Source organism: Agelaius tricolor, unplaced genomic scaffold, assembly GCF_023055355.1.
Source record: "Agelaius tricolor isolate 1412-34295 unplaced genomic scaffold, bAgeTri1.0.p SCAF_6, whole genome shotgun sequence".
In the NCBI taxonomy this organism is placed as follows: Eukaryota; Metazoa; Chordata; class Aves; order Passeriformes; family Icteridae; genus Agelaius; species Agelaius tricolor.
Genome location: NW_027269266.1, coordinates 14,205,886 through 14,220,309, shown reverse-complemented (window position 1 = coordinate 14,220,309; position 14,424 = coordinate 14,205,886). Strand labels below are relative to the sequence as shown.

Sequence of the window (14,424 nt, the reverse complement as noted above, 5' to 3'; positions counted from 1 at the left end):
GTGTAACATATTCCAAGAAACTTGTCTGTTGAGGCATTGGATTTGATGGCTGGTGCTCTTGGGAGCACCTAGGAGCTCGAATTTCTCCTTTCATGTTACTGGGCAGAGATTGGAGAGCACTGGGTTGGGTTTGTGTGGCAGGGCTTTTGTAGTGAGGAGGCTACATGGCTGGCATCTGGGAGAAGATGCCAGAAGCTTCCCTGTGTCCAGTAGAGCACTGCCAGATCGCTCTAGGAGGACCTGCTTCTGTCCAAGGCTGAGCCCATCAGCCCTGGTGGTAAAGCCTCTGGGACAACACACTTAAAGAAGGGGAAGAAGCTCTGCCCAAGAGCAATTGCAGCCAGAGAGAGAGGAGTGAATAGGTGAGAGAAACAGCTCTGCAGACACCAAGGTCAGTGAAGGAGAGGTAGCAGGCTTAGAGTGAGAGTCCTCCTCACCCTGAGGAGGGAGGAGCGGCAGAGGCGACCTGTGATGGACTGACCGCAACCCCAGTTCCTGTCCCGCCCCCACCCTGCTCTTACCGCTTGAGGGGGAGGAGGTAGAGAAAAATGGAAGTGAAAATGAAAACAGGAAAGAAGAGGGGTAGGGGAAGAGGTGGTGTTAAAATTTGGTTTTATTTCTGATTTGGTTGCAACTAAACTCATTTTACCGACTCAAAACTGTTTTGCCCATGATGGGAGGTGATGAGTGATCTCTCCCTGCCTTCGTCTCAACCCACAGGCCTTTTGCTGTGTTTTTTCTTCCCTGTCCAGCTAAGGAGGGGAGTGAGTGTGGCTTTGGTGGGCTCCTGCTGTCCAGCCAGGGTCAACACATCACAACCATAAAAGCCGCTTCCAGAAAGCAGTCAGAGAGGTGTTCCTTTAAGTGGGAACAGCCTCCTGCTGTTGAAAATGGGGCGGAGCTAAGTGCTTAGATACACTTGTTTGCTTTTTAAATACCTCCAAAGTGGTCACAAGCAGGGTGGCCCATAAAAATAAGAAATTAAAACTTGGACATAATTCTGAATTTTCTGTATTCCTGAGGCTGGCATGACAGAATTCTACCAGCAAGCTTAACACAAAATGCAAAGTTCCACTGAAAGTTGTGGCCTTCTTCTCGCTGCTTCTGGTCAGCTGAAATGTCTGAAGATGTTCTAAATCTTAATCCTTTAAACTGGCCGTGAAGATAGAGCAATCAAGCCATTCCTAACTTTCTGCTCTAATTATCTGCTTGGAAACTTTGACTAGAAGCAAGGAAAGCTATTTTTGCTTCTAAAACATGGCCAAACAACATGATGAGAGGTGAGAGAACACACTTTAAATAGGCTGCTCTCTCTACTTCCCTGAGAAGTAGATTTCCCTTTTTCGAAACCCATCACACATGTTAAGAGGCCTTCCTATGGTGTTGGTCAACATGAGAGCATCATCTGCTCCTTCCTCAGCATCATCAGTGCATAAATGGCTGCAACATTTGCAATTATAGCACTAGTATGGACCATGAAGCATTTAATTGGAGAAGTGGGCATTCTAATGCATGGGGTTGTGCGCTGTAGTGCATTTGTTTTTTTTTCCCAAATCTAGCTTTGTGTTTAGTGCCCTGTCCTGGAAACTTAATGCTGCTAGCTGTAATTCTGAGATTCAGCATGGAGTTTTGACTCTGAGTTCAGGAGCAGATTTCTCCCAAGATTAATATGAGTTTCAGTTGTTCACTACTCTTTCAAAAACTGTTCTGGAGGAAACAGAAGGCTCCTGCCCTGTCTACTGGGTCTCATGAAATGGGCCAGGAATCAGAGGAAGACCCTGTCACACTTGCTCAGTCAGAAGAAATCCTCCACGGAAGCAGATTTGGACTGAATGGTTTAATGAGTTCTACACCAATTTTTCCAGAATTACATCAGTTACCATCATTCACTTTATTTCCAATGGGTCATTCGTGATATTGGCAACGAGATATAAATTGACTTTTCCGTCTTGTCCCCTACAAGTTAGAAGGCCACTTCTCATCTATTCTTAGCTCTTATTCAGTGACAGCTCCTCAAGATGAACAGAATGGAATTTATGGGTTTACAGTTTTAGGACTGATCTGCTTAAACCTGAGTTGCCTTTTCACTTTGTCTCGAATCAGGCTGTGATTCTCTCTAGAGAATCCTTGCCCTGTCATACTCAGGAGGTCCATGCAAGTTCAATAACCTACAGCACATCCTTTGCTAACTGCAGCCAACAGAAGCTACACACAAAGTTCTTAAGGGTACCAGATGTTCAACCTTAGCTAGAAAACAGGACACCAAGAAAAGGCTTTGAATAGAAAATGGTAGTCAGCTTGGGGTAAGTCCTCCCCAAGGTTTTTCGTGCTGCATGAGGAACATAAGAACATTTTATCTCCTGAAGGCTTATGAGTTACTGTGGTCTGAGACAGTTCTGACCTCTTGTAATTTTGCTGTAAAACATCCAAATTTGAGCCTCTTGGGCAAAAAACTGTCTTCCAGCTCAGTGTTGGGATGAATTACAGCACCAAGGCAAACAGGTGGAAAAAGCAGACCAGTGGAAGTTACTCTTCCCCACTGTGCACATGTCCTGACAAACATGTAATGTAGTCCATTAAGCTGACACAGTAGTCAGTGTTTATAATAACTTTAATACTTTCAGTAGACACAAAAAAATACTTTACAACATTAGCATGTTGACACAAAAATTAAAAATGCAAATGCAATCTCTAAGTTTTAATTTATTATTTTTCTTGCCTGGCTTTTCTGAAGCCATTGCTTCCCTGTTGGGTTTATTTTTTTTTTGTCTTTCATTTTCTTAATGTCTTACATTCCCTGACAGTCATTACAATTGAATCTACATATAATAAATATAAATTATAACACATTAAACTTAGTCACAAACAAACTTCATAATTTCTCAAGTTCAAGTTTTTTAGATACGGTATTGGGTGATCTCACAAAGATTCCAAAAAATGTTAAAAACACTGGAATAAAAACAAGACCATGAAGAGCCCCAAACAAAATAACAAGGAACATGATCTTGAAGAACGTCCTAAAGATGTAGGTGCTCGCTGCAGCCAGAACAACTACGCCCAGTATTGTAGAAACCGCACCTTGTAGAACTGGGTAACCCAGCATGGACAGAGCTTCAATTGCTCTTTTATTGGCCGATGACTCTCCACTGGTAACAAAGGCATAGGAAATGTGAGCAGAAAAATCTACTGAAAACCCAATGCAAATGACCAGGTTGATCATGGATATGGAATCGAGGTTGACGTTCCAGAACGTCATGAAACCAGCAACACCAACTATAACAGAGGCTATAGCAAAGGTCACCCACAAGCAGCACAATGGGTTGGGAATGAGCAGGAGGGAGACAACGAGCATGGCCCCAGCAGCAACCACAACATTCTGAACAGTGTTCTGCACTATTACCAGGTACTGGTCGTAGTAGATGAAGGCTGGGTGATACACCTTCAGTGGAATGCTGCACTGCTTGGCTGCCTCTCTTAACTCATTGAGGAGATTCTTCTCATCCACGGCTGATGTCACATTCACTGTCTGGATGAAGAAGCGTGAAGCCTCTATTTCATCCTGAGTCTTGTTTATGTCCCACTCAGAACTGTGATGAACTCCAAATAGTACATTTAAGTTATTTAAGAAGTCAGTCTTACTGTCTATATTTATCACACCCCTTTTGTCAAGTTCTGTGTATACTCTCAGCCATGACTCTGAGAGGTTCTTATCTACATAGGAAATGTTCTCTAAATTCTGTGCACAGCTCTCAATGCCAAGACGCACCGACTCGTTCCAATAATCTACACTCTCAGTAATGACAACCATGACCCTGGGCCCATATGTGGAGAAGTATTTGTCATCATCATCATAGTATGGAATAACGTAGGAGGCATCATTTGCCAGATTTCGGAGATCGATGCCTTCCCTGACCTGAGTACACCCATAAATGCTGCCACCCAAATATGCTCCGTAGAGCAACACCATGAGCACCTTGATCCATTTATTTGTAACAAAAGGGCCGTAATACTTTTTAAAGAATACGCTCATTGGATGCTCACCTTCTGGCTGAGATGGCTGCCCAGAACAGCTGCCGATACAGCAAGCATTGTACAAGCAGGAGTTCTCAGCCTGATCTTTACCTACATCCACACGCATACAAGTCAGCCAGTGTCGGTTCCCTTGCTCCCTTTTGTGATTTAATACCAGAACTGCCCCAAAGAAGGTCATGGTATATACATAGCAGAAGACAAAAGCTGTCCCTGTATAGAGGCAGAAAGACCTCACGGATGGAAAAGCAGTCCAGGTGCCAATGAAGAAGGCCAAAACATCCGTCAGAGTGGTGATGGTCACAGAAAGTGCTGCCTCTGCATAAGTCTCGGCCAACAGAGATTTAACACTGGATTTCTCGTTTTTCCTTGAACTTTGCTCCCAGGAAGCAATCATGATGAACATGTCATCAACGCCAACCCCTGCAAGAAGAGAGACTGTTAATGCTGCGCTGCAAATGGCAGCTTCCACCAACACCCAACAAAACTACAACATTAATCACATTTCATTCTGCATAAAATCTGGAGAAGGAAGTTGGGCGACTAACACTGCTCAAACACTGATGCAAGTTACAAGAGAATCTGGAAAACAGATCCTTTGTGTGTAGCTGAATGTATTACCTTTCAGCACCTCCTGGTGACCTGATGGGCTGTTGATCCCTCAGCGACTCTGCTGAAGGACTGAGCACACCTACTACATCTCTGACAAGTGTCTTGTAGCTGATGTCCATGATGCAGATGTCAGATTTCAAAGCACCACATATTCTGATCCTCAACTATTCTTACCACTGGAAGCATCCCCCATTATCTCTGGAATCTCTTCTTCAGCACTGCAGCAACTTAGAGCAATAATGTCTTGTTCTGCCTTCAGAAGGCAGGAAGAGCAGTTGCTACCACCTGGGAGAAGAATGATTCCAGTTTTCCAGTGGCTTACTTTTTTTATGCTCTTTGCCCTCCACTTCTCTCCAGTTTATTTTCCAGCACTTTTTCACAATTTATTACTCATTTTTGTTCACCTCTATACTGATGTGCTCACAAATATTACCTGACAGATCCCTGGGATAACCTGCCAGGAAGACTGGATCCTGGGTTTGAGTTTTTGCTAAGATGCCAGAGTAAGTGAGCTGGAGTTCAAAAATGAAGAGCCAATGGGCTTCTCTCACCTCTGCTAACTCTCAAGATTATTATCTCACACCTTTCAATATTTTGCCATGTTGCCAAGGGCTCTTCTATTCACTGAAAATTAATCACACAGTGCAAATAGCGGAGTGAGATTTAGCCAAGCACAGAAGAAGAGATGAAATCATTACCTGCTACCTGAACAGGCAATTGCCAGTAAACATGCAATGATGAATTAAGGAGCACATCAAAAGGTACTACTGGGTGGCAGGGAGCCAGACTGCTTCGGAAAGCAAGCAGCCCTCAAAGCAAATCCTCCGATGTACTGAGAATTTGTTTGCTTTAACGCAAGGAAGACAAAAGTCTGCGTGTTATATCTGAAGATCTGAAGAGACTGACTTAAGCCCTTTCCCAGGTATACAAAAGGGGCTTTTTGATAATCAGAGCCACTGCAATTGATGAGCAAGCAAAAGTAGATGAAAAAATGCATTAGAATTATGCAAGAAACAAAGAAACAATGCCTGCCCAAAGGAGCATTTGCATTGGACATCTTAGGATGATGCACAGCCTCCGTCAACCTGGGAACTCCATGTGTTTCCCTCAGCATGAGACATAGCTGAGGGAAAAACATCAGATGAATGTATGATACAGGAGACCAGTAAGGATTTTAAAAGCAGTAATTTGTTTGCAGCAACATTATGTGGTTGGAAACATTATCTAATTGCAGCAACACTTTCAGTACTTGGAAAGTTCAGCACTGGCTGTTAAGCAGTCTGTGTAACAAGGATGCAATGATACCAACTTCCTTGGGTTTTTGGGGGGAGCTGCTTGCACAAATGGTGCATCACTTCAGTTGTGCAGCCAACTGAGACTGGTTCATAGATGTTATACTGCAGAGGATTAATCATCCTGGCTACACTTCCAGGGACACTAGAACAACTCCAGAAGTGCTAACCTTACCACTCTCCCATTTACAGTTTGCCTGCTGTAGCAGTGGATCTAGATCAGGCCTTGTCTTCTGGGGAAAGCTGCCCTTGCACCAGAACCCATCTCCAGTCCCACTGTGGCACACGGAGCTGAGCTGAGGGGCTTGCACCCCTCTGTAGGTGCTCTGGGGTATCTCCTACACACCTCTGGGTATCTCCTACACTCACTTCAGGAGAAACTGTTGTATTCTCTGACATTCACATCATAAAAGACTGACACCATTAGGTTGCTTTAACTTCACTCTGGTCTTTGTATCTGAATACAACTCACTTTTTCTACTTACCCAGAATGAGGAATGGTGCATTTGCTACAGTGACCACAAATGGCACTCCACAGAAGAGCATCAATCCAAAGCTGCTTAATACAGCTAAGCCAGAAGAAATCACTCCACAGCTTGCAAGCCAGATATTATTTCTTATACAGCTCAGTCTGAAATTATTTCAAGGAATATCTTAGTTATGTGTCAAATATTTCACCAAGGTGTTTGGCATGAAAAGTACTCACATACCAGTGATACCCTCTCTCAGAATAACTCCTGATGAAAGCTGCTAGGAGAGTTCCCATTTGTCAGCATTATAGAAAATATTTTTTCTATGAGGTGTTATACACATTATTACCACTGCCCAACTATATTCAGAAGAGTAAGGATGTGTACTGATCTTTACATCAATAACATGAGATGGCAAAATAAGGGCACATATGCTCTACTAGTGAGGCATGACTTCAGGTCACCCAAAAAAATTGTGAATTTCTAGAAGGTCTTTGATTTTACATGAGTTCTTGCTGTAGCATATCAGTGGAAGCACCTTTCAGGCAGTACGTGCCGTGTAGAGAAACTTTCTCAGCAGTCGGGTTGGCTACCAACCTTTTGCCAAGATGCCTTGGAGGGCTGGCTCAAGCATTCCACAAGAAATGCTCCAATAGGTATGGTGCTTGATGCAAGCACTAAACCAGTCCACTCACCCTACAAGACTAATTTTTGGAACTACAGGACACAGACACTGCTCTACAGCTGTTGAGTGTGCAAGAGTTCACTTTCCATCAGCACAAAGAAAGGGCAGGTTAAGTTCTCTGTGGAGAGCAGGTAAGGCTCTGACTCTACTAGCAAGCAAAACAACTAAGGCTGTACCCAGACTTGCAGGAATCTATGAAGCTACTGCTCGTCCACCTGAACCTTAACTAAGTACTGAACACTTGTTCAAGTTTTCATCTACCATCTAAGCAGCTGGGAGATACACACATGTAGACAATAAAAGGCAAAGAAATACATTTTGCCTATAAAATGTCACAGAAATTCTGAAGCTTCAAGAATGCCTTCACTTGACAAGAGCAGAAACCAACTGAGGGAGGTAAAGAACAGCAGAGATCACTGTTCACTGAGCCATGGCTTAGAGATATTTTACCTTAGGCAAGAGATGACTGCAAAACTTATTGTCAAGAAATATGTCACAGAGAAGAGTGGAATCACACTCTTGGCATTTCCTTCAAACTCCTGTTGTCTTGACAGTGAGGTAAAGTAAGTCACCTGCCGTTAAAACAAGAAACATTGAAGCACTTTTCCTCTTCTTGGGCTTTCTGCACAAGCACAAGCAAGCTTGGCACAAGCACCAGCTTGGCAGAGGAGCATTGGCCTGGCGCTCGCAGCCCACCTGCCTTCTCCCTTTCCCTTTCCCTTTCCCTTTCCCTCTCCCTTTCCATTCCGCGCCGGGGCTGCCCGGACGCTTCGGGCTCGGCGGCTCCGCACGGCCGTAGCCGGCCCCTGCGTTACCTGAATGGAGCCGAGGCGCAACTCCTCCACTTTGGACGAGATGCTCTGCACGAAGCTCTCCAGCCACTGCCGGCTGTCCTGCGCCTCGGGGCCGTCCTCCCGCAGGTAATACAGCAGCTTCAGGGCCCGCGCCCTGAGCACCCGCCCGCCGTCCGTCTCCACGCCGCCCAGCGCGGCCCCCAGGAAGACGCCGTCGTTGATGGGGAAGCGGAGGCTCCCCGGCTCGGGCGGACCCGCATCGCCCCGCCGCGACAGCAGCTCGTTGGGGCTGGCACAGCGGCCGGCGGTGCGGGCGCAGAGCCGCTCGTACTCGGCGTCGTGCACGGTCGCGTTCAGCCGCAGCACCTCCGCCCACGGCGCCGCGTCCAGGACCGAGTTCCCGTTCGTCGCCACGGCGATGAGGGCGGCGTAGGCGCCCTCGGTGGGCAGCCGCGCGGCGGAGAAGCGCTCCGAGTCGTTGGTGGGGAAGTGCCGCCGCACGAAGTCGCGCTCGGCCTTGGCGGGGCCCCACGTGGGCGTGAACTGCCCCTCGATGTCGTTCGCCTGCCGCTGCGGTAGGAAGACGAAGCCGGCGCCCAGCCCGCCCGACAGCAGCAGCGGCACCAGCACGAAGGGCCAGGGGCAGGCGGCCACGCCGCCCGCCAGCCCTTCGAAGAGCCGGCGCAGCGGCCGCTCCACGCAGTTGGTGTTGCGGCAGGAGCAGCGCTCCGCGGGGTCCCGCGGCCCCGCCATGGGCCAGGCGGACAGGGGCGGCCGGCCGCAGCTCCTCGCCGCGGGCGCGTCCCACTCCGGGGCCCGACGGTGCGGTCTGTGCGGGCGGCGGAGCAGCGGAGAGAGAGAGGGGAGAGAAAGAGGGAGAGGAGTTCAGAGCCGCACTCTGCCCGGCAGAACCTCGGACCGCATTTTTCAGCGGGCGGAACCGCCCCTGCCGTGACTCAGCGGGGTTTCCGCCGCCTCCCTGGGACTGACAGTGGGAGTCGGGCGGGCAGACCAGGCTCCCCCCGCCGCGCCCCGCCCCGGGCCGTGTCACCCCTGCCCTCCGTGTCACCCCTGCCCTCCGTGTCCTCCCTGCCCTCCGTGTCCCCCCTGGCGCTGGCTCCGCGGGTTCCAGCCCGTTTGCAGCGCCCGCTGTGCTGAACCGCTGCCCGGATCCCGCCTTTGGGACCGCTTCCCGGCACGGATCCCGCCGCTTCCCGGCACGGCCCCGCGCCTTCCCTTCAGCCTCCAGACGTCATCGGCCTTTTTAGTGTTTTCCCCGAAGCTGCTGCAGTCGCTACTTCACTGCTATGCATTATTCTTCCATCTGAGAGCAAAACACAGACAATGGTGATGTGTAGCTCTCAGTGTACTGGTTTAGAAAACAGCAAAGTGACAGCAGAAGAAATAAAAGACTTTGAAACAAGGGTTAGCTATTCCAGTTGGCAAGTCACAAGAATATCACTAGTGTGATATGCCACAGCTTTATGCAGTAGCAATAATAGGAAGAATCTTTCCAAGTCCAAAAACTGTCTTGCAGCCTGGTGTTCTTGACACTGGTGACAGTGATTTGAGTGGTCTCAGGCTGAGAACCTTAAGCTAAGATATGACATTACTAGAGAGGTGTCCAGACAATATGTCACAGGCAGGCACTTCTCCTTGCCCTTGAGAGAAGCAACTCTCTTCTCTCCTGCCAGTACTTGCAGAAAAGTTGTAGGTATTTCTTCTCTCCCATCTAGGGAAGACAGGCTTGGCACCTGTGAGTATAAAAGAGCCAGCCAGGCTCTGAGCAAGCTTATATATCTGCTGCACTCAGCACTTAGGGCAGGTTGGATCCTGGTGATTCCTTTTTCCATGCACAGGTTTTCTGAGACAGGTATTTCTCAGACAGACACTTAGAAGCTATTTTCTTTAGCTCCTAACTTGTTGAAACTTAGGAACTGGCCTGGTGGCAGTAGCTACCCAGTCAGGGTACCCACTGGGCACAGACCAGTGCCTTTAGGTAAACGGAAGCTTGGGAATCTGCCTTACAGCATGGAAAGATGACACCACCAACTCTCAGTTCAGAGTGGTGTTCAAGCAGGTAGTGCATGCCAGTCTTCTCCCAGAATCTGAATGCTTGTCCTTGTTCCCTGGCCTATTCATGCACTTTATATTAAGTTCTAATAAGATAAAATATACTTCTTGGAGCAGGGCCAGGAACTGGTCATAGGACTTCCAGCAAGTCAAGGTTTCTGGTATTTTTTGGATGAAGGCACAATCTCTCTTTGTTGTTATGTTGCATTAGCTGGAAGTTTCAAAATGACATTCTAGTGAATTACTGTTTGGCCTTCCTTCCTTCCTTCCTTCCTTCCTTCCTTCCTTCCTTCCTTGTGCTTGTGTAGTAGCTTAAGGACCAACACTCTAATTTCCCTGCCAAGTGTATAATAAAACTTTGTGATTTTTTGTGGACCCTCTAATTTTTGTAGTTTCTTTCAACCATGAGTATTTACAAATCTTGGCTGCTCCCTTCACCTTAAGGGTGTGCCATCCCTTTTTTGGCGTCATGTGCAGGATGCCGTACCCATGAATTCCAGACCGGACTTGATGGGAAGAATATAAGGTATGTCCAACTCCCCCAGGCGCAGTATGTGCAAATTCAAATAGCTCTGAGGCAGGGCTTAAATGGATAAATGTGGTAAAAGGTATGAAAGGGGAAAAGTAAAGCAGTTTTATCTGCTATTTTTTGCTCAAAAAGAGAGGTATGCCAACAAACAGGCAGGGGAGAAATGATTGGATCTCAGCAGGGTTTGGTGAAAGGACTGCAGGATCAGTTAAATGAGAGAGGAAATAGGCTTCGGTAGCAAGTGTTGCTTGCTGTGAGTGCGATAGTGAAAGGGAGAGTAGGCAGCAGGCTGCTCGCCGCTGAGCGCCGGAAGGAAGAGGGGCTGCCGGCGGACGCGTTGCTCGGAGCGCTCCAAGAGGCTGCAGGCACAGGGGCTGCTCGCACCTCAGCAGGGTCGGGAAAGGGACGGTGAGCACAGGCGGAGGCAATGCTTGCGGAGCGCGATGGGGAAACGCAAGAGGAGGAGGTATTGAGAAGGGGATGTCAGCTTCTCACTCTGCAATTAAAATTCATATGGAAAACATTCTGGGTTTTGATATTCCATGCCTTTAACCGCTGCTGTGCTAAATTTCGCAAACCTGGTAAGGCAAATTCAGAGAGGATCGCACTCTACGGAGGTCAACTCTAATCGCAGGAGCCGTCCACAAAAAAGGTGGAGGAAACAGCAACAGTAGTATGGCAAGCACTTAATGAATTGAAAGTTGAGATTCTACCTGAGGAATGTCAAGGCTAAACTGTCCCTGACAGACCAAAGTGATCTTTACTATTTAACTCAGCTGCATTTAAAGAGACAGAACAGAGATATCCTGAGTGGGAAAAAGGACTTTTGTCACTAGCCCAAGCTGTTCAACAACTTGAGCCACTGTCTGGACTAACCCCTCCAGGACTCCAGTATTGTTTTCTCTTCCCAGGAATGGTACTGATAATGATGCCATGCATCTGCGCTGAAGATCAAGCTAATCATCAAAGGACTGGTTATCCTTCTTGCAATGATTGGTTATCCAATCATTGCCAGCACAAACTAAATTTGGTTCACCCATAAACAAACTCGACCCACAAGGTGGAGGCCCTCTGTGAGGAGCCAATTCAGTTTTGCTACGCCTCACCAATGGTTGTCAGGGGCACATGGGGGAGGGATGCATATGTGCCATGTCCAGGAGTCATCTAGGAGAAGATGGAACAAAGCCTTGTCTCTGGGGAGACTTTGCCTGACAACCATGTCATGTCTCACCTGGGACAGGCAGTCAGCAGGGGAACACTGAAGACGCTGTACCCCAGAGACACTCTCCAATCAGATGGCAAAAGCTCTCTGCCAACGGACTGCAGTGGGACATTGGACTGGGCCAGGGGTCTCTTGTAACCATGCAATTTTGGGGAGGAGTCAGGGCCATAAAAATAACTGCATCACAAGCTTTGGGGGCTTTTTGGGAGCTGTTGTGTCCTTTGGTTTACTCTTTATGGGCTTTTTAAACTTGCTTTTGGAGTCCTGCCTTTTGGCTCTTCTGCCCTCGCTGGCTCTTGCTCTCCCTCCTGTCTGTCCTGCCTCCCTGTGTCCCTGGCCGACGCTCTGCCTGCTTCGTCTCTGCCTGAGCCCCCTGCGTCCAGCCTTGCCTGCCTCCGAGCCTGCCCACCACCGTGATCCTCGTCGCGATCATGTCCAGGCTTCTGGACCTCCTGCCTGAGCGCCCTGCCCCTTGTGTCCGGCTGCCCATCGCCGCGGGGGCTGTGCACAGCCCCGCCTCGTGGATGTCGACGGTGCTCCCCGACCTCTGGTGGTAATGCCCGCTTTTTCTCTCTGTCTCCTCTCTCTCCTCTTTCTCCCTCTCCCTCCCATTTTTCTTTCTCCTGCTCTGTCTTCTCTAGCCCTCTTTAGGAGGGTAACTCATTTTTATTTTTCTCTTTCATTACCAACAAACGGTTCTCAGATACAATGTTTGCCTCATTTGGCTTAATTTTGTTCCTGACCATCTATTTTTAAAAGAACTCTTGCAGTTTCCCACATTGGAACGCATTTATTATCACTTCTTTATTTGTGCTAATCTATATGGCGACTCTGGTATAACCTGCATCACACATGCTTCTCAGTTGTGAGTGCAATTTACTGCGGCAGAAATTATAAAGGAGATGAAAGCAATTTGCCCACTGAAATTCAAAAGGTAACTTGACATAATGCAAGTGAATTTAAAAGGGAATTGCACTCTTGGTGTTACCAAGTTAATTTCGTTTATAACCCAACCAGCAGTAAAGGCACAGTTTTTGTTTTAACAATGCACAATGCTGTGGTATATGCTATATACCCAATCATTGTGTCAGAATTAAATCCCAACAGAGCTGCAGCCTACCCCTTAGAGAACAGAGTATGGGAGGGAATACTCTGAGGGAATGGATGTGCCTGTTTGAGAACCTTTCGAGTGACTTTGTACTTGTAAACAACCTTACAATAGATTTACGTAATCACCGTTATATTTGTTTGTGTAACTTTGTTGAAATTATAAGATGTGATTTTAGTGTTCAGCTCCTGTTGTATCTTATCTATTGTTATGATTTAATTATACACTTATCATTATGATTTAATTATATTTAAGATCTAGAGCCTACCCTATTGGAATCAATCTCACCTTGATGAGATAGCTCCTGTTGAAGCAAGTACAGAGAAAAGACAAAAGACTTCAATTACTGTTCATTATCATGTGGAAAAAATCCTCTGAATGATGGTGCAAGTGAAGAAAGATGGGGACCTCCATTGTTGGGAAATTTCATTTGGATGGTCAAACAAGCTGATAGATACTTGACATGCCTAAGAAGAGAGCTGACAGGGATAGCTGGTGCCCCACATTTAAGCGGGTTGTATTTTCCTCTTTTCAAGATCTGTGGGGACCCAGCCCTATAATCAATTAATTTCTAATATTCCTAGTGGCATTATCTCTAGGTGTTGTTAGACTATGCCTGACACTGCCCACCTGAAGTCCACGTAAACCAGTCAAGAGCAGCTATAACAAAAAGCCTGAAAAGCAAAATAACAAGCAGATTGTTCACCATTCAGGTGACTGAGTTGTGTCTCTGTTGCACAGCACTCAAAGTCAGATCATTTCTCAGGAGGGCAGGAGACCCAGGCTCAACCCCACTCCAAAACTGCAGTACCAAAACCTTCTCTCTTCCACAGCAGGTTCCACTGTCTGTCTCTGGGGCATTTTTACCCTGCCAGAAGCATGAAGAAAAATTCAGCCCAGGTGTCTTTCAGGAGCAGCCCAGGCAGGCTTGCATATGCAGACGTGACTTTGGTTGTGGCCTAAGTGTCACAATGGCTCCAGGGCTGAGCCAGCTCCTAGCTGAGACACCAGGTTAGGGGAGAAAATGCAGTTTCTTGAATGTGTGACCTTCTGCACAGTGTTTGAAATTAAAAATCAACATGTGCCTCATTGGTGAAGCTCCCTGCTTCACAGTCTTTTTTTTTTTTGTTTGAAAACTCTTCTTCAGTTTGCCCCTTCAGCCTCCATTTCCCTCTACTTGGAGCAGGGCTCATCTGCTCTGCCCATGGCTGCCTGTTGTCTCTGCTCACAAACTTTGTGGTAATATTTATTTTGAAAGGTAAAGCTGTCCCCAGTGACGCTAGCAAACATTTTCTGCTTGGTCTCTGTATTTTTGTGTCTTTCAAACATTTACTGAGCCTAGAAGTGATTCCAACAGTTTTGTAGAATTGTGGAATAACTTGGGTTGGAAGGATCCTTTGGCACTGGTCTCACAGGCCGCTGTGGGTGCTAGGCCAGATCACTCAGGGCTTTGCCCAGATGAGTTGGAGTTACCTCCAAGGGTGCATAATCAGAGCCTCTGGGCAACTTGCCTCAGAATTTGACTACTTCATCATGACTTTTCCCTCATAAATGTCACAGTTTTGGTAGAGGGCCTGCAGGGGTGGCCTCTGTGAGGAGAGACCAGGCCT

At 47.2% G+C, this 14,424-nt stretch overlaps 1 protein-coding gene across 1 annotated transcript; it reads right to left on the bottom strand.

Annotated features, from left to right (window-relative positions):
- Positions 1–2,593: 2,593 nt before the first annotated feature.
- Positions 2,594–8,832, bottom strand: LOC139590879 (patched domain-containing protein 3-like). The gene is made up of 4 exons (XM_071428767.1): positions 7,904–8,832; positions 7,539–7,660; positions 6,419–6,564; positions 2,594–4,452 (listed from the first exon to the last, which is right to left on the bottom strand). Exons 1-4 carry the CDS (start codon positions 8,633–8,635, stop codon positions 2,873–2,875), a joined length of 2,580 nt encoding a protein of 859 aa, XP_071284868.1. The 5' UTR covers positions 8,636–8,832; the 3' UTR covers positions 2,594–2,872.
- Positions 8,833–14,424: the final 5,592 nt, after the last annotated feature.